General features: G+C 42.8%; 1 protein-coding gene across 1 annotated transcript; it reads left to right on the top strand.

Annotated features, from left to right (window-relative positions):
• Positions 1 to 10,890: 10,890 nt before the first annotated feature.
• LOC129844894 (piggyBac transposable element-derived protein 4-like) lies at positions 10,891 to 18,657 on the top strand. Its single transcript, XM_055913060.1, has 3 exons — positions 10,891 to 11,377; positions 12,901 to 13,015; positions 14,734 to 18,657. The coding sequence occupies exons 1-3, from the start codon at positions 11,155 to 11,157 to the stop codon at positions 15,986 to 15,988; spliced, it is 1,593 nt and encodes a 530-aa protein (XP_055769035.1). The 5' UTR covers positions 10,891 to 11,154; the 3' UTR covers positions 15,989 to 18,657.
• Positions 18,658 to 19,784: the final 1,127 nt, after the last annotated feature.

The following is a 19,784-nucleotide window of genomic DNA, read 5'->3' as shown; positions in this document are numbered from 1 at the left end:
AAGTGGCTAGTGGTACATGTATTGCATAAAGATGGCAAGATGCAGTAGATGATATAGAGTACAGTATATACATATGAGATGGGTAATGTAGGGTATGTAAACATTGTATTAAGTGGCATTGCTTAAAGTGGCTAGTGGTACATTTTTACATAATTTCCATCAATTCCCATTTTTAAAGTGGCTGGAGTTGAGTCAGTATTGTGGCTAGTGGTACATGTATTGCATAAAGATGGCAAGATGCAGTAGATGATATAGAGTACAGTATATACATATGAGATGGGTAATGTAGGGTATGTAAACATTGTATTAAGTGGCATTGCTTAAAGTGGCTAGTGGTACATTTTTACATAATTTCCATCAATTCCCATTTTTAAAGTGGCTGGAGTTGAGTCAGTATGTTGGCAGCGGCCGCTAAATGTTAGTGGTGGCTGTTTAACAGTCTGATGGCCTTGAGATAGAAGCTGTTTTTCAGTCTCTCGGTCCCTGCTTTGATGCACCTGTACTGACCTCGCCTTCTGGATGATAGCGGGGTGAACAGGCAGTGGCTTGGGTGGTTGTTGTCCTTGATGATCTTTATGGCCTTCCTGTGACATCGGGTGGTGTAGGTGTCCTGGAGGGCAGGTAGTTTGCCCCTGGTGATGCGTTCTGCAGACCTCACTACCCTCTGGAGAGCCTTACGGTTGTGGGCGGAGCAGTTGCCGTACCAGGCGGTGATACAGCCCGACAGGATGCTCTCGATTGTGCATCTGTAGAAGTTTGTGAGTGCTTTTGGTGACAAGCCGAATTTCTTCAGCCTCCTGAGGTTGAAGAGGCGCTGCTGCGCCTTCTTCACAACGCTGTCTGTGTGGGTGGACCAATTCAGTTTGTCCGTGATGTGTACACCGAGGAACTTAAAACTTTCCACCTTCTCCACTACTGACCCGTCGATGTGGATAGGGGGGTGCTCCCTCTGCTGTTTCCTGAAGTCCACAATCATCTCCTTTGTTTTGCTGACGTTGAGTATGAGGTTATTTTCCTGACACCACACTCCGAGGGCCCTCACCTCCTCCCTGTAGGCCGTCTCGTCGTTGTTGGTGATCAAGCCTACCACTGTAGTGTCATCCGCAAACTTGATGATCGAGTTGGAGGCGTGCATGGCCACGCAGTCGTGGGTGAACAGGGAGTACAGGAGAGGGCTCAGAACGCACCCTTGTGGGGCCCCAGTGTTGAGGATCAGCGGGGTGGAGATGTTGTTACCTACCCTCACCACCTGGGGGCGGCCCGTCAGGAAGTCCAGGACCCAGTTGCACAGGGCGGGGTCGAGACCCAGGGTCTCGAGCTTGATGACGAGTTTGGAGGGTACTATGGTGTTAAATGCTGAGCTGTAATCGATGAACAGCATTCTCACATGGGTATTCCTCTTGTCCAGATGGGTTAGGGCAGTGTGCAGTGTGGTTGCGATTGCGTCGTCTGTGGACCTATTGGGTCGGTAAGCAAATTGGAGTGGGTCTAGGGTGTCCGGTAGGGTGGAGGTGATATGGTCCTTGACTAGTCTCTCAAAGCACTTCATGATGACGGAAGTGAGTGCTACGGGGCGTCATTATGGATGCTGATGTCACTGTTGTCATAAAGTGATTTACAGAAACCCAGCCCAGACCCAGATAGAGCAAGCTGTATGCTAGACCAAACCAAGCTGTACCATCTGGTGTTCTGATCTGGAGAGACTCTTCTCTGACTCGTCAGCATCAGGATGTTGTTGAGGCTCCCCAGAGGATCCACAATAGTCATGTCTCTCTCCTGTATGAATGAGAACATCAAACAGATGGTAAACTTATGACCATCTATTACAATCATAGAGTCTTACAAGAGGCATGAACATGTATAAAAACGGCCTAAAATGACCATTTTCATCATGATTTTGTCAAATATTGTTTGTGTTGTAAATGTAAAAGAGTCATTCACCTAAATGGGTGCCTTTTACGTCCCTTTGATATTTTAAGTAGAAATTATGCCTGTTATTTTAGATGAAGTGTACTTTAATATAGACCACCTGGAGAATTCAATATATCTCGTTTAAAAGTCCCAAAAATATATGTACCAATGGCAGATCGATCCTTTAACAATTCCTACAGTACTGAACAACATATTCAAGTGTAGAACTTCAGTAGAATGCCCCTTAAAAACCCCACATTAGTTCAACAACGGCATAGTTTGTGCCCCTGTTTTTAAGTCAGTACTCACTGTGTGTAATCTGATCTTCAGCCTCCTCCCTTTTCACTCCCAAAACGTCTTCCTCCTCTTTTATTGAGATAGCCTCCTCTTCCTCTTTTACTCTAAAAGGTTCTTCCTCTTCTTTCACTACATTATCTTCTTTCAATGTTATGGCATCTTCCTCCTTTTTGATTCTGAAAGCTTCTACCTCTTCCACTCTGACAACCTCTTTCCCATCTTCCTCTTTCACTGTAATATCATCTTCTTCTTTCAATGTGATACTCCTCTTCCTCCTTTTTCATCCTGAAAGCTTCTTCCTCTCCTTTCACCAGAGCTTCTTTCTCCGTCTAGTTTAGTGAACTCATGCCAGGTCGCAGTTGTAAATGAGAACTTGTTCTCAACTAGTCTACTTGGTTAAATAAAGGTGAAATAAATAAAAATAAAAAATGCTCCTGGAGATTAGCCTAGTGCAGTACCAATGGAACAGATTTGCTAATGTAATAAGCAAATTGCGTTTAAATGAACAAGTAGATACGTAAACAGAATGATGTTCTAAACACTAAGATTAATATACACAAGATTGGTCTAAAGATCTTAAATGTTTCGGTTTTATGTTCGCTAGCAAACCACCGCGGTGGGTGAATCAGAAGCCTTTTGTCGCTGTTGAAGAAGCCTCCCGTCCCGTCCACTATATTATACGTCACACAAGAACCATCAACTGAAAGACTCATATCGCCGTCTGCTGCCTGGAGTGGGTAACGCAGACTGGGAAAAAATCCCCATTACAATGTTTATTCTGGCAAACAATGTCATAAGAAGTAATTTAAAAACAACCAGATGTTATGTTTTCTCTTCCTTCTTACAGCCAATACTTTCCTCCAGGGCTGGTCTGCCTAATAGGCAGGATTAGGTGACAGATTGAAGAGTGTGGCATATTCCGAGCTAAATTGACCAAGGCTCATCTGGCGGTATAATTTGTATTCATTTTGCCATAGTTATTCTGACCCTACTGCCTGCAAGTTGTCGTTATCTACACCCAAAAAATGAAAATATCTTCTCAGATATCTCAAATATTTTTCTCAGACTTCAAAAGTGGTCTCCTGATGTGGTTTAATTATTGTTGTGGACTTAGAACATCCAATGTTGTTGTTTTTCTATTAACAGTGTGATTTTGGAAGCGAAAAACAGAAAAACAGCGACAATCAGAAACCTTGAAAAACTAAACGTAGAATATAAATTAAAGATTAGGTCCCTGAATGGTCAAAAACCTCTTCAAATAGAAGTACGTTAATAGCACAAAATATCTTACAGGTAGGCCATCTCTCACTCTCTCTCATCATGTCACAAGCTGACAGGCTCCCAGAGGCAGGGCAATAAAAGGCAGAGGCTCACTCAACTGCCCCTCCCCTCTCCAACAGCCATCAATCCAGAACATCCTGAAGACAGAACATCTAAAAGATAATCTGGGAATCCTTTCCTCCTCATGGAGATTTTTGAAAGTGAGGTGAATATTCAATGTGATGTTTGTACAGTGTATTCGGAAAGTATTCAGACCCCTTGACTTTTTCCACATTTTGTTACATTACAGCTTATTCTAAAATGTATTACTTAAAATTTTTCCTCATCAATCGACACACAATACCCAATAATAATTTAATTTACCACAGGTGGACTCCAATCAAGTTGTAGAAATATCTCAAGGATGATCAATGGAAACATGCATCTGAGCTCAATTCCGAGTATCAGAGCAAAGGGTCTGAAAACTTATGTAAATAAGATGTATGTTTTTTGTTTTTAATAAATTTTCTAAAATGTCTAAAAGTATTTTATCGCTTTATCATTATGGGGTATTGTGTGTAGATTTCTGAGGAAATAGTTTTATTTAATCCATTTTAGAATAAGACTATCATAACAAAATGTGGACAACGTCAAGGGGTCTGAATACTTTCCAAAGACACTGGAAGTGGTTGAGGAGAGAGCGTCATTGCTATATTCGAATTAAAATTATTGACCCATAAGAGAACACCTGACCAAAGCAAGGCGTGACCCATATAGAATTAAAACAACATTATTCTTAATGAGAAAATATAATATAATAAACAAATGTTTGCATAATCAAAGACATAAAAAACTGGTGCCAACATTGTATTTAGCTTGGCTTTCATATGGCCAGGAAGGTCATTGAGAATAACAATAGACAAAAGTTATTGTTGCTAGTTTAGGAATGAAGATAGTGAAGGTTCATGAATGTTAAAGATGTGTTCACAGTGTGGATGTTGACAGAGGGGGATTAGAACCTCAAAGTAATAGTGGTACAAAAGATCATAAAGGTCATTTATCATTCTGGTTTAGGGAGAAATAACTTTTTGGAAACCACTATTCACACTATGTACAGACATAGAAAACCATCACATCAAGGAGTTGTAACAGTGATGAATGGCTATTCAATATACAACAATAGTCTTCTATAACAAGCAATACCTGGTAAATATGTTTACATACATCCATGACTGAATGGTTTCATTAACTCCTTTAAAGGTTTTGTAAGTAAATTGTAACAGGTTCTCATTCAGAAGTCTGAATTAACCTAGAGGCACCCAAACAAACGTTTAGAGAAGTTTGGAGATTATTCCACAAGTAAGGTGCAAAGAGCTGATTTACCTAACTCTGTACAGACCAAAGGAATTTCCAGAGCTAGCCATCCCTGAAACTGTGTCTGATAACACCAACTCTTACCTCTAATGGTTATTGTAGATGTTAGCTACAGAGGGAGTTACTGTCAAAGAGATTTATAAATGCAAAGAGAGCAATGAATGGACCTACGTGACCACAAAGAGGGTCAGCCTACTTCCTGATGGAGAATACAGGGATGTGTACTGAACCTGTACCCATAATAAAACAAAGTGCACTATGGTCAAATGCATCTAATGGCTTTAATGAAGTGGCAGCTGCATTCATATACAGTGGGGCAAAACAGTATTTAGTCAGCCACCAATTGTGCAAGTTCTCCCACTTAAAAAGATGAGAGAAGCCTGTAATTTTCATCATAGGTACACTTCAACTATGACAGACAAAATGAGAAAAAAAAACCCAGAAAATCACATTGTAGGATTTTTAATGAATTTATTTGCAAATTATGGTGGAAAATAAGTATTTGGTCAATAACAAAAGTTTATCTCAATACTTTGTTATATGCCCTTTGTTGGCAATGACAGAGGTCAAACGTTTTCTGTCAGTCTTCACAAGGTTTTCACACACTGTTGCTGGTATTTTGGCCCATTCCTCCATGCAGATCTCCTCTAGAGCAGTGATGTTTTGGGGCTGTTGCTGGGCAACACGGACTTTCAACTCCCTCCAAAGATTTTCTATGGGGTTGAGATCTGGAGACTGGCTAGGCCTCTCCAGGACCTTGAAATGCTTCTTACGAAGCCACTCCTTCGTTGCCCGGGCGGTGTGTTTGGGATCATTGTCATGCTGAAAGACCCAGCCACGTTTCATCTTCAATGCCCTTGCTGATGGAAGGAGGTTTTCACTCAAAATCTCACGATACATGGCCCCATTCATTCTTTCCTTTACACGGATCAGTCGTCCTGGTCCCTTTGCAGAAAACAGCCCCAAAGCATGATGTTTCCACCCCCATGCTTCACAGTAGGTATGGTGTTCTTTGGATGCAACTCAGCATTCTTTGTCCTCCAAACACGGCGAGTTGAGTTTTTACCAAAAAGTTCTATTTTGGTTTCATCTGACCATATGACATTCTCCCAATCTTCTTCTGGATCATCCAAATGCTCTTTAGCAAACTTCAGACGGGCCTGGACATGTACTGGCTTAAGCAGGGGGACACGTCTGGCACTGCAGGATTTGAGTCCCTGGCGGCGTAGTATGTTACTGATGGTAGGCTTTGTTACTTTGGTCCCAGCTCTCTGCAGGTCATTCACTCGGTCCCCCCGTGTGATTCTAGGATTATTGCTCACCGTTCTTGTGATCATTTTGACCCCACGGGGTGAGATCTTGCGTGGAGCCCCAGATCGAGGGAGATTATCAGTGGTCTTGTATGTCTTCCATTTCCTAATAATTGCTCCCACAGTTGATTTCTTCAAACCAAGCTGCTTACCTATTGCAGATTCAGTCTTCCCAGCCTGGTGCAGGTCTACAATTTTGTTTCTGGTGTCCTTTGACAGCTCTTTGGTCTTGGCCCTAGTGGAGTTTGGAGTGTGACTGTTTGAGGTTGTGGACAGGTGTCTTTTATACTGATAACAAGTTCAAACAGGTGCCATTAATACAGGTAACGAGTGGAGGACAGAGGAGCCTCTTAAAGAAGAAGTTACAGGTCTGTGAGAGCCAGAAATCTTGCTTGTTTGTAGGTGACCAAATACTTATTTTCCACCATAATTTGCAAATAAATTCATTAAAAATCCTACAATGTGATTTTCTGGATTTTCTTTTCTCATTTTGTCTGTCATAGTTGAAGTGTTCCTATGATGAAAATTACAGGCCTCTCTCATCTTTTTAAGTGGGAGAACTTGCGCAATTGGTGGCTGACTAAATACTTTTTTTCCCCACTGTGATGATGTCACCATAGTCTAGGACCAGTAAGAACATCGATTGAATGATCTGCTTTGTACTATTAAGCAAGAGGCCTGACCTATTTCTATAGAAGAAGACCCTTTTCATACTCAGCATCTTAATTAACTAACTGATCAATATGTTTTTAAAAGACAGCTTAATGTCTATACAGAAACCCAGCCTAAAACCCCAACTCAGCATCTTAATTAACTAACTCATCAATATGGTTTTTTAAAGACAGCTTAACGTCTATACAGAAACCCAGCCTAAAACCCCAACTCAGCATCTTAATTAACTAACTCATAAATATGTGTTTTTTTAAAGACAGCTTAACATCAGATACACCATACAAGGTACATACACTTCAATCATTAATTATTTTTGTGCAATCTATAAAACAAGATATACTTCGTTTTTTTGTATTGTCATTACGGGTCTCGTCCCGTGTATTGTCATTTTGGGTCTCGTCCCAAGTATTGTCATGACGGGTCTCGTCCCGTGTATTGTCATTACGGGTCTCGTCCCGTGTATTGTCTTTAAGGGTCTGGTTCCGTGTATTGTCGTTACGGGTCTGGTCCCGTGTATTGTTGTTACGGGTCTCGTCCCGTGTATTGTCGTTACAGGTCTCGTCGTGTATTGTCGTTACGGGTCTCGTCCCGTGTATTGTCATTACGGGTCTCGTCCCGTGTATTGTCGTAACGGGTCTCGCCCCGTGTATTGTCATTACGGGTCTCGTCCCGTGTATTGTCATTACGGGTCTCGTCCCGTGTATTGTCATTACGGGTCTCGTCCCGTGTATTGTCATTACGGGTCTCGTCCCGTGTATTGTCATTACGGGTCTCGTCCCGTGTATTGTTGTTATGTCAACACTGCCAAGTGGCTGGGATGTCCTCCACTGAGTCCACAGTCCTCTCCACCATAAACACCATCTGTTGTCTGCACACCTCTGACCACAGATCAAATTAAATGTTATTGGTCTCATACACATATTTCTCTGATATCGCAGGTGTAGTGAAACAGTGCAGTAATATCTAACAAAACAATACATGCAAATCCCCACAATTTATTTCAAGGATGAAGAAATATAGAAATAGTAGAACGATTAATGTCAGAGTCCGGAATATAAATATATACCGTTTGTTTACAATGTATATTTATTGCATTTTTTTTGTTTTGCCTTCACCTCCCTTATCTCACCTCACTTGCTCACATTGTATATAGACTTATTTTTCTACTGTATTATTGACTGTATGTTTGTTTTACTCCATGTGTAACTCTGTGTGGTTGTATGTGTCAGACTGCTTTGCTTTATCTTGGCCAGGTCGCAGTTGTAAATGAGAACTTGTTCTCAACTTGCCTACCTAGTTAAATCAAGGTGAAATAAAAAAAAAGATGATGTTGTGTATAGACATTATGGAGCGTATATGAATATAAAAGGTGTGAACAGCAGAAGTTATATAGGATGAGCCTTGACTAGAATTCAGGGTGGAGTACTGGGTGGTAGATGACTAGTAACAGTGACTAAAGTTCAGGTTTTATGGAACAGGGTTTAATTTTTCTGAGGGACAATCACACAAATGTTTACGCAAAAGACACACCAGAATGGCTTTCCAAGACTTATCATCAACTCAGACTTCTGAAAACCTGTTTCCATCACATCTGTCGTGAGAAGTTTTATACGTTATGACTTTATTCACATAAAAACTTTGAATGGAAACGTGTTTAATCAAGCTATATACAGCCTAATTATTTTCCTAATTTTCAGCCTCGAGTCTTCTTGGTTATGACGCTACAAGCTTGGCACACCTGTATTTGGGGAGTTTCTCTCATTCTCTGCAGATCCTCTCAAGCTCTGTCAGGTTGGATTGGGAGCATTGCTGCACACCTATTTTCAGGTCTCTCCAAAGATGTTCGATCAGGTTCAAGTCTGGGCTTTGTCTGGGCCACTCAAGGACATTCCTAGACTTGTCCCGAAGCCACTTCAGCTTTGTCTTGGCTATGTGCTTAGGGTTGTTGTCCTGTTGGAAGGTGAACCTTTGTCCCAGTCTGAGGTCCTGAGCGCTCTGGTGCAGGTTTTCATCAAGGATCTCTCTGTACTTCGCTCCGTTCATCTTTCCCTCGATCCTGACGAGTCTCCCAGTCCCTGCCGCTGAAAAACATCCCCACAGCATGATGCTGCCACCACTTTGCTTCACCGTAGGAATGATGCCAGGTTTCCTCCAGACGTGACGCTTGGAATTCAGGCCAAAGAGTTCAATCTTGGTTTCATCAGACTAAAGAATCTTGTTTTTCATGGTCTGAGAGTCCTTTGGGTGCCTTTTGGCAAACTACAAGCGGGCTGTCATGTGCCTTTTACTGAGGAGCGGCTTCCATCTGGCTACTTTACCATAAAGGCCTGATTGGTGGAGTGCTGCAGAGATGGTTGTCCTTCTGGAAGGTTTTCCCATCTCCACAGAGGAACTCTGGTGCTCTGTCAGTGACCATCGGGTTCTTAGTCACCTCCCTGACCAAGGCCCTTCTCCTCCGAAGAGTCTTGGTGGGTCTTCGTGGTTCCAAACTACTTCCTTTTAAGAATGATCGAGGCCCTTGTGTTTTTTGGGACCTGCAATGCTGCAGAAATGCTTTGGTCCACTTCCCCAGATCCGTGACACAATCCTGTCTCGAAAGGAATATATCACATCAAATATAGGCTTCTTAAACTTCATGACAGACCACACAATCCTCCGATTGTTGTTGAAAAACATTTCTTAAACGGAACAAAACGGAGATAAACATACCTGAATTTGTCCAATAGAAACTCTCGTTTGCAACTGTTGGACTAACCTAGATCAGCTAGATGCAGGCAAGAGTGTGCAAGGCGGTATTGAATGTGTCTCTGTCTGTCCATGTTTCACTGTCTGTCACCTCAAATTTGCTCTCGACCTGTGTGCACCTACATTGTAAACTTTAATTTATAGGCTATGTTGTAGCAATCTCAAGATGGGTATAGGGGAAATGTTAGTATCATGTAGTAGCCTAAACCTATTGCGTTACATTGAACAGGGTGAATGGAATATGAATGACAGTCATCCAATATGCTGTAATAGAATTAAGGCCATGTTCATGAAAAAACAAATCGTCCTGCCTCATCTTAAACGGCACTGACCGCCACTGTTTGGGTGGTGGACCATTCTTGGTACACATGGGAAACTGTTGAGCTGGAAAAACCCAGCAACTTTGCAGTTCTTGACACAAACCGGTGCACCTGGCACCTACTACCATCCCCTGTTCAAAGACACTTAAATATTCTGTCTTGCCCATTCACCCACTGAATAGCACATATACACAATCCATGTCTCATTTGTCTCAAGGCTTAAAAATCCTTATTTAATCTGTCTCCCCCCTTCATCTACACTGATTGAAGTGGATTTAACTTGGGATCATAGCTTTCACCTGTATTCACCTGGTCAGTTTATGTCATGGAAAGAGCAGGTGTTCTTAATGTTTTGTTGACTCAGTGTATAGCACTACAGATAATCAAGTGCTATTTGAAAGTGATGCATTTGCTCTATTGTTTTCATGCAGGGGTGGGCAATTCCAGTCCTCCAGGGTCTGAATGGTGTCACAGGTTTGCCCCAGCCCCAGCTAACACACCTGACTCCAATAATCAACAATTCATGATCTTCAGTTTAGAATGCAGTTTGATTAATCAGCTGTGTTTGCTAGGGAGGGAGAAAAAGTGTGACACCAATCAGGCCCCCGAGGACTGGAGTTGCCCACCCCTGGTTTACAGGATGATTTGTATCTTAAAGAGCGTAGCTTTAAGGGAATAGTACCGTCACATCTAGATAAAAACTAATGTGAAAAATGAACAGAGCAAATGTGTATTAAAAGACTACCTATTCATATAAGTATTTATTCAGCATCTACATATTCATATTAAGCTTCTACGTCTGTGTACAGGACGGTTTTATTTGTAAGACGTAAGAGAAAATATATCACCTTATTGTTAAATTATTATGACGTTCTTTCCAATTCAAAAAAGTGTAGTAACTATTGTTTCCAAACTGCGTTACCCACTCCAGTCAGCCGATGGCGATTTGCGTCTTTCATGTGATGCCTCTTGCGTGACGTATAATTTACTGGACGGGACGCTTCTTCAGGAACAACAACACGGCTACTCTTTCAACCACCTCGGTAGCTTGCTAGCCAACATAAAACTGAAAGATTGACGCTTTAGACCATGTTAATGTACATTAGCTAATCTCAGTGTTGTGAACGCAGTTCAGTTGACGTAGCAACTAGTTAACTTTAACCTAATTTGCTTGTTCAATTTGCAAACTTGTTAAATATTGATACTGAGCCTAGCACTCGGCTAGTCGCTAATGCTAACTAGCTAGCTAGCTAACATCCCTGATCATGAGTTCACTAAACTACTCATCCCCTGCTAAAGAAGAGGGGGTCTGCTGTATGCAGAAAAAAGCTCTGGGACTGAACAATGTCGTGGAAGAAGGAGAGGATGTTATAGAGGAAAGAGAGGAAGAACCTTTTAGGGAGGAAGAGGATGCTGTCTCAGTAGAGGTGAAGGAGGAAGACGTCTTGGGAGTGAAAGAGGGAGAGACAGAATATCAGATTAACACCAGTGAGTACTGTCTTAAACAGGGGCACAAACTATGCGGTTCTTGAACTAATGTGTTTTTTAAAGGGGCATTCTACTGAAGTTCTACACTTGAATATGTTGTTCTGTACTGTAGGAATTGTTGAAGGGGCAATCTGCCATTGGTACATATATTTTTGGGACTTTTCAATTAGATTTATTGAACTCTCCATGTGGTCTGTATTAAAGTTCCCCTGATCTAATACAACAGGCTTTTAAAATGCAATATTGGAGCATAATGTATACTTATATAAAAGGGATGCAAAAGGCACCCCTAGAAGGCCAGCATCCCAGAGTCGCCTCTTCACTGTGGACGTTGAGACTGGTGTTTTGTGGGTACTATTTCATGAAGCTGCAAGTTGAGGACTTGTGAGGCGTCTGTTTCTCAAACTAGACACTCTAATGTACTTGTACTCTTGCTCAGTTGTGCACCGGGGCCTCCCACTCCTTTTTCTATTCTGGTTAGCGCCAGTTTGTGCTGCTGTGTGAAGGGAGTAGTACACAGCTTTGTACGAGATCTTCAGTTTCTTGGCAATTTCTCGCATGGAATAGCCTTCATTTCTCAGAACCAGAATAGACTGACAAGTTTCAGAAGAAAGTTCTTTGTTTCTGGCCATTTTGAGCTTGTAATCGAACCCACAAATGCTGATGCTCCAGATACACAACTAGTCGAAAGAAGGCCATTTTTATTGATATACTTTAATCAGAACAACAGTTTTCAGCTGTGCTAACATAATTGCAAAAGGGTTTTCTAGTGGTCAATTAGCCTTTTAAATGATAAACTTGGATTAGCTAACACAACGTGCCATTGGAACACAGGAATGATGGTTGCTGATAATGATCCTCTGTAGATAATAATGGGCCTCTATAATCCACAAATAATCAGCCATTTCCAGCTACAATAGTCATTTACAACATTAACAATGTCTACACTGTATTTACGATCAATTGAATGTTATTTTAATTGACAAAAAGACATTTCTAAGTGACCCCGAACTTTTGAACGGTTGTGTATATCCTAACACGATCCATGTTGGAAACAGCATTCTGCATGAATTCCGACTCTTTCAACTTGCAACAAAACAATTTTATGAAATCTAATTGGCTAAACGTTGTTTAACACGGTCAAGTTTGGTTTTTGTGCAATCCTCAGACTCTCGTTTCATCATTCTACATTACGTATTGGCTATACAACACCTGAATTAGCCCATAAAGGGTCTTGGTCCAATGACCACCTATCGTTTTGAAACCTAGCTAGATAGCCAATGAGCTGGGCTTTCCAGCAGTATGTGAACGCCGTTTGTAGGACAAACAGCCATCATGCTAGAGCTGTGCACAACAGAGTTCATTCTCTGGTGAAAGGAAACAGGACGCACTGTAGTTTACGTTTCACAGCAGTTCGTTCTCTTCTACAAACTTCTCAAATCTGAAAAAGTTAAACATGGCTACTAAGAGTGGAAAAGCTCAATCTCAGTCCAAGTATAAACATTTTGATGATATTATTTCAGAAATTGACCCGGAGAGTGACACAGAAGGAATGGATGAGGACTCTGTGAGTGACCACAGTTATGATTCCAGCGCGGAAGAAATGTTTTTGGAAGGAAAAGATCCAATTTTAGATCAGTAAGTAAAATAGGTTTTTGCTTCTCATGCTAATGCAGTTGTTTAAATGTTGTATTCATTTTATTTATTATTTATTTATATATACACTGCTCAAAAAAATAAAGGGAACACTTAAACAACACAATGTAACTCCAAGTCAATCACACTTCTGTGAAATAAAACTGTCCACTTAGGAAGCAACACTGATTGACAATAAATTTCACATGCTGTTGTGCAAATAGAATAGACAAAAGGTGGAAATTATAGGCAATTAGCAAGACACCCCCAATAAAGGAGTGATTCTGCAGGTGGTGACCACAGACCACTTCTCAGTTCCTATGCTTCCTGGCTGATGTTTTGGTCACTTTTGAATGCTGGCGGTGCTTTCACTCTTGTGGTAGCATGAGACGGAGTCTACAACCCACACAAGTGGCTCAGGTAGTGCAGTTCATCCAGGATGGCACATCAATGCGAGCTGTGGCAAAAAGGTTTGCTGTGTCTGTCAGCGTAGTGTCTAGAGCATGGAGGCGCTACCAGGAGACAGGCCAGTACATCAGGAGACGTGGAGGAGGCCGTAGAAGGGCAACAACCCAGCAGCAGGACCGCTACCTCCGCCTTTGTGCAAGGAGGAGCAATGCCAGAGCCCTGCAAAATGACCTCCAGCAGGCCACAAATGTGCATGTGTCAGCTCAAACGTTCAGAAACAGACTCCATGAGGGTGGTATGAGGGCCCGACGTCCACAGGTGGGGGTTGTGCTTACAGCCCAACACCGTGCAGGACGTTTGGCATTTGCCAGAGAACACCAAGATTGGCAAATTCGCCACTGGCGCCCTGTGCTCTTCACAGATGAAAGCAGGTTCACACTGAGCACATGTGACAGACGTGACAGAGTCTGGAGACGCCTTGGAGAACGTTCTGCTGCCTGCAACATCCTCCAGCATGACCGGTTTGGCGGTGGGTCAGTCATGGTGTGGGGTGGCATTTCTTTGTGGGGCCGCACAGCCCTCCATGTGCTCGCCAGAGGTAGCCTGACTGCCATTAGGTACCGAGATGAGATCCTCAGACCCCTTGTGAGACCATATGCTGACACATGCACATTTGTGGCCTGCTGGAGGTCATTTTGCAGGGCTCTGGCATTGCTCCTCCTTGCACAAAGGCAGAGGTAGCGGTCCTGCTGCTGGGTTGTTGCCCTCCTACGGCCTCCTCCACGTTTCCTGATGTACTGGCCTGTCTCCTGGTAGCGCCTCCATGCTCTGGACACTACGCTGACAGACACAGCAAACCTTCTTGCCACAGCTCGCATTGATGTGCCATCCTGGATGAGCTGCACTACCTGAGCCACTTGTGTGGGTTGTAGACTCCGTCTCATGCTACCACTAGAGTGAAAGCACCGCCAGCATTCAAAAGTGACCAAAACATCAGCCAGGAAGCATAGGAACTGAGAAGTGGTCTGTGGTCACCACCTGCAGAACCATTCCTTTATTGGGGGTGTCTTGCTAATTGCCTATAATTTCCACCTTTTGTCTATTCCATTTGCACAACAGCATGTGAAATTTATTGTCAATCATTGTTGCTTCCTAAGTGGACAGTTTTATTTCACAGAAGTGTGATTGACTTGGAGTTACATTGTGTTGTTTAAGTGTTCCCTTTATTGTTTTGAGCAGTGTATATGTTTATTATACCTGTTGATACAGGGCTCATAAGTGAAACTATTCTAACTGAACATTTTCATTCACAGTGGCACTGATTCCGACTGGGAGCCCCCAGCGCCAACTTGTTCATCCAGCTGGACCCCTGCTGTCTCTGGGCCATCTACAGGTGTGAAGGCACCGACAAAGAAGCGGAAGAGGGGAAGTGTGCCACCTAACAAAGGGACAGAAGGGCGTTGGCACACTGTCCTAGAAGATGATGTGGAGCCACCCCAACCAACTTTTCGGCCGAAAAGGAAGCCAGGACCTCAGGTGAACTCGACCACAACTTACAGCCCCCTTCAGCTTTTTCAGTTGTTTTTCACACAATCCGTTGTAGATTCGCTCGTGTCTAACACAAATAAGTATGGGAAGAAGAAGCAGGCAGGCAAAAAGGTAGCATGGAAGCCCATATCCATGTCAGACTTTTTCTGCTACCTTTCACTGGTCATCTACATGGGGCTGGTGAAGCTGAAAAGCCTGACGGACTACTGGAAAACGTCATCACTCTACCAACTGCCTTTCCCCATGACTGTTATGTCCTGCAAAAGGTTTCTGGTTCTTTCACAGGCGCTTCATATCAGTGACCCAAAGGTTGATGAAGAGAATGACAAGAAGAGAGGCACAGCAATGTTTGATAGACTGTGCAAAATAAAACCTCTCTACTCCAGTATTGTTGAGGCCTGCAAGACGTACTTTCAGCCAGCCCAGAACGTGTCAATCGATGAGAGGATGGTAGCCTCAAAGGCCAGAATTGGCCTCAAACAATACATGCGAAACAAACCAACCAAGTGGGGTTACAAGCTGTTTGTGTTGGCTGATTCTGTGTGTGCCTACACATGCAATTTTTTTGTCTATGAGGGGAGGAACAGTTTTGCTACCGGTAAGGGACTTGGCTATGACTCTGTAATGGAGTTATTGGATTTTAAACTGCTAGGGAAGGGCTACAAACTGTTTGTGGATAACTTCTACACAAGCCCTACCCTGTTTGCAGACCTGAGGAAGCGGGAAGTGTGGGCTTGTGGCACCATTCGTACCAACAGGGTGGGCTTTCCGAAGACGAAGGTGAACGACATGCCTGAGCGGGCTGAGCGGGGGACCATGCGATGGATCCGTGAAGATGGCCTGCTGTTTGTAAAGTGGATGGACACCAGAGAGGTGGTGATGTGCACAACAATCCACAAGTCCTTCAGTGGGGATCATGTGGTCAGACGTGTGAAGGATGGTGCCGGGGTATGGAGGACTACAAGGACTACAAGGACTACAACAAGAGCATGGGAGGTGTGGACCTATCAGATGCGCTGATAGGCTATTACAATGTTCTGCATAAGACAATGAAAATGGTACAAGACCTTCTTCTATCATTTCGTCGACATTGCTGTGGTGAATGCATTCATCCTACACAAGGAAATGGCTAAGAGCTGTGGAAAGCCCTTCCTCTCACAGAAAGCCTTCAGAGAGCAGCTCATCAAGGAGCTTGCTGGCTACAGCACCACTGCACCACACCCTGTCCCTTCTGCTCCTGCCACAAGTGTTCATCTGCCCAAATATATTTGTGCAGGCATAGATGTGCCTAAGGGCCAAAAGGGCACAGCATGGAGGCGTTGCTGTGTTGTTTGCAAGATGAAGTCCCCCATCACATGCACCACATGCTCGGTGACCCTCTGCTTTACATCAGAAAGAGACTGCTATGGCATCTGGCATCAGCAGCAGAATATTGTGTAGAGCTTTGGCAAAGCGGGTGGGGTTATATCCTTCCTGTTTGGCCCTGTCCGGGGGTCTCATCGGATGGGGCCACAGTGTCTCCTGACCCCTCCAGTATTTATGCTGCAGTAGTTTTCTATTAACAGTGTGATTTAGAGCAAAAAGCAGAAACAGGGACAAATCAGAAACCTGGAAAACCTAAACGGAGAAAATGGAATTGGGTAAAAAAATTATTATAATAATTGATAGAGATGTTATATATAGATAGAGATGTTATAGAGCCCTAAATAATGTATAAATGTTCTCTTATTACTGGATTATCGAGGGATAGTGTAGAGTAACAGCTGTGTCCTTTAACCTCCCTGCTCCTCAATACTTCTTCCACTGGATCAAAGCTTCAGCCAAGTAGGATACATGATAGTGGCAACACATGGAGTTGGGTTTGATATAGTCATGGTAGGATACATGATAGTGGAAACACATTGAGTAGGGTTGGATATAGTCATGGTAGGATACATGATAGTGGCAACACATGGAGTTGGGTTGGATATAGTAATGGTAGGATACATGATAGTGGCAACACATGGAGTAGGGTTTGATATAGTCATGGTAGGATACATGATAGTGGCAACACATGGAGTAGGGTTGGATATAGTCATGGTAGGATACATGATAGTGGAAACACATGGAGTAGGGTTTGATATAGTCATGGTAGGATACATGATAGTGGCAACACATGGAGTAGGGTTGGATATAGTCATGGTAGGATACATGATAGTGGCAACACATGGAGTAGGGTTGGATATAGTCATGGTAGGATACATGATAGTGGAAACACATTGAGTAGGGTTGGATATAGTCATGGTAGGATACATGATAGTGGCAACACATGGAGTTGGGTTGGATATAGTAATGGTAGGATACATGATAGTGGCAACACATGGAGCTGGGTTTGATATAGTCATGGTAGGATACATGATAGTGGCAACACATTGAGTTGGGTTAGATATAGTCATGGTAGGATACATGATAGTGGAAACACATGGAGTAGGGTTGATATAGTAATGGTAGGATACATGATAGTGGTAACACATGGAGTTGGGTTGGATATAGTCATGGTAGGATACATGATAGTGACAACACATGGAGCTGGGTTTGATATAGTCATGGTAGGATACATGATAGTGGTAACACATGGAGTTGGGTTGGATATAGTCATGGTAGGATACATGATAGTGGAAACACATGAAGTAGGGTTTGATATAGTCATGGTAGGATACATGATAGTGGAAACACATGAAGTAGGGTTTGATATAGTCATGGTAAGCAAAATACTTTACTCAACATATTGTGCAGCTTTCTGTTGCAGGATCTTTTTATGGGGGGGGGGGGGGCCTTTGTTGTTTACACATCACACACATGGTTATGGGCTTTAAAAAAGAAGACACCAGTACCATGTCAGATACAGTTTAAATGTATTCATATTTGAATTTGCATCCCAATATGACACTTTAAATACATAACAGAAGACTGAAATGTAACAAAATGCCTATTGTGTTTATTGAACTGTACACTGAGATGCTCAGTTGGTCAATATTCCCCTCCAGTGATTCCCCAACATCTTGTCAACATGTGCCGCAAAAATGGAGCTGATATCTTATACCAGTCATTCTTTATAGACATGTATCCATAACAAGGCTTAGGCCTCCCATATAGTCTGCAAAAACCTCTCCAAAATGTCACATTTTTTAAACATCTTTATTTTCATGCATATAACTTGTCATAAATCTTTTTATTACCAAATTCTATCTTTCGTGTGGACAATATTTTTTTCATGTTTTCATGAGTGATTGAGATTAGGTCCCCGAATGGTCAAAACTCTTCAAATAGAAGTACATTTATAACACATATCTTACAGGTAGGTCCTCTCTCACTCTCTCTCATCATGTCACAAGCTGAGAGGCTCCCAGAGGAAGGGTAGGCCCTCTCTCACTCTCTCTCATCATGTCACAAGCTGAGAGGCTCCCAGAGGCAGGGCAATAAAAGGCCCCAGCTCTCTCAACCGCCCCTCCCCTCTCCAACAGACATCAACCAATAACATCCTGAAGACAGAACATCTAAAAGATCATCTGGGAATCCTTTCTTTCTCATGGAGCTTTTCAAAAGTGAGGAGAATATTCAATGTGATGTTTGTACAGTGCCTTTGGAAAATATTCAGACACCATGACTTGTTCCACATTTTGTTACGTTACAGCCTTATTTTAATATGGATTTTAAAAAAAGTTTTATATATTCAGCAAACTACACACAATAGCCCATCATTTGGGGCGGCAGGTAGCCTATTGGTTAAAGCATTGGGCTAGTAACCAAAAGGTTGATGGATCGAATCCCAGAGCTGACAAGGTAAAAATCTGTTGTTCTGCCCCTGAACAAGGCACTGTTCAGCGGTAGCCCGTCATTGTAAATAAGAATTTGTTCTTAACTGACTTGCCTAGTTAAATATAAAACATTTAAATGACAAAGCAAAAACAGGTTTATAGAAACATTTATTAAAGATAAAAAATATACCTTCTTTACATAACAGTAAGTATTCAGACCCTTTATTATGAGACTGTCAGAGTAAAAACCAAGCCATGAGGTAGAAGGAATTGTCTGTAGAGCTCCGAGACAGGATTGGGTCGAGGCACAGATCTTGGGAAGGGTACCAACACATTTCTGCAGCATTGGAGGTCCCCAAGAACAGAGTGGCCTCCATCATTCTAAAATGGAAGAAGTTTGGAACCACCAAGACTCTTCCTAGAGCTTGCGGCACGGCCAAACTGAGCAGTCGGGGGAGATGGGCCTTGGTCAGGGAGGTGACCAAGAATCCGATGGTCACTCTGACAGAGCTCTAGAGTTCCTCTGTGGAAATGGGAGAACCTTCCAGAAGGACAACCATCTCTCCACCAATCAAGCCTTTATGGTAGAGTGGCCTGACGGAAGCCACTCCTCAGTCAAATGAACATGACAGCCCACTTGGAGTTTGCCAAAAGGCACCAAAAGGACTTTCAGACCATGAGAAACCCGATTCTCTCGTCTGATTAAACCAAGATTGAACTCTTTGGCCTGAATACCAAGCGTCACGTCTGGAGGAAACCTGTCACCATCCCTAGGGTGAAGCATGGTGGTGGCAGCGTCATGCTGTGGGGATGTTTTTCAGCAGCAGGGACTAGGAGACTAGTCAGGATCAAGGGAAAGATGAACTGAGCAAAGTACAGAGAGATCCTTGATGAAAACCTGCTCCAGAGCGCTCAGGACCTCAATCTGAGGGCGAAGGTTCACCTTCCAACAGGACAACAACCCTAAGCACACAGCCAAGACAATGCAGTATTGGCTTCGAGTCAAGTCTCTGAATGTC

Source organism: Salvelinus fontinalis, unplaced genomic scaffold, assembly GCF_029448725.1.
Source record: "Salvelinus fontinalis isolate EN_2023a unplaced genomic scaffold, ASM2944872v1 scaffold_0246, whole genome shotgun sequence".
Lineage (NCBI taxonomy): Eukaryota > Metazoa > Chordata > Actinopteri > Salmoniformes > Salmonidae > Salvelinus > Salvelinus fontinalis.
Note: the sequence above shows the minus strand (reverse complement) of the source record. Positions and strands in the feature narration are given on the sequence as shown.

Coding starts and splice junctions, on each gene's coding strand:
- LOC129844894 (XM_055913060.1), top strand. CDS start 11,155: ATGAGTTCACTAAACTACTCATCCCCTGCTAAAGAAGAGGGGGTCTGC. Junction 11,378..12,900: donor AGAATATCAGATTAACACCA/GTGAGTACTGTC, acceptor ATATTATTTCAG/AAATTGACCCGGAGAGTGAC. Junction 13,016..14,733: donor AAAGATCCAATTTTAGATCA/GTAAGTAAAATA, acceptor TTTCATTCACAG/TGGCACTGATTCCGACTGGG.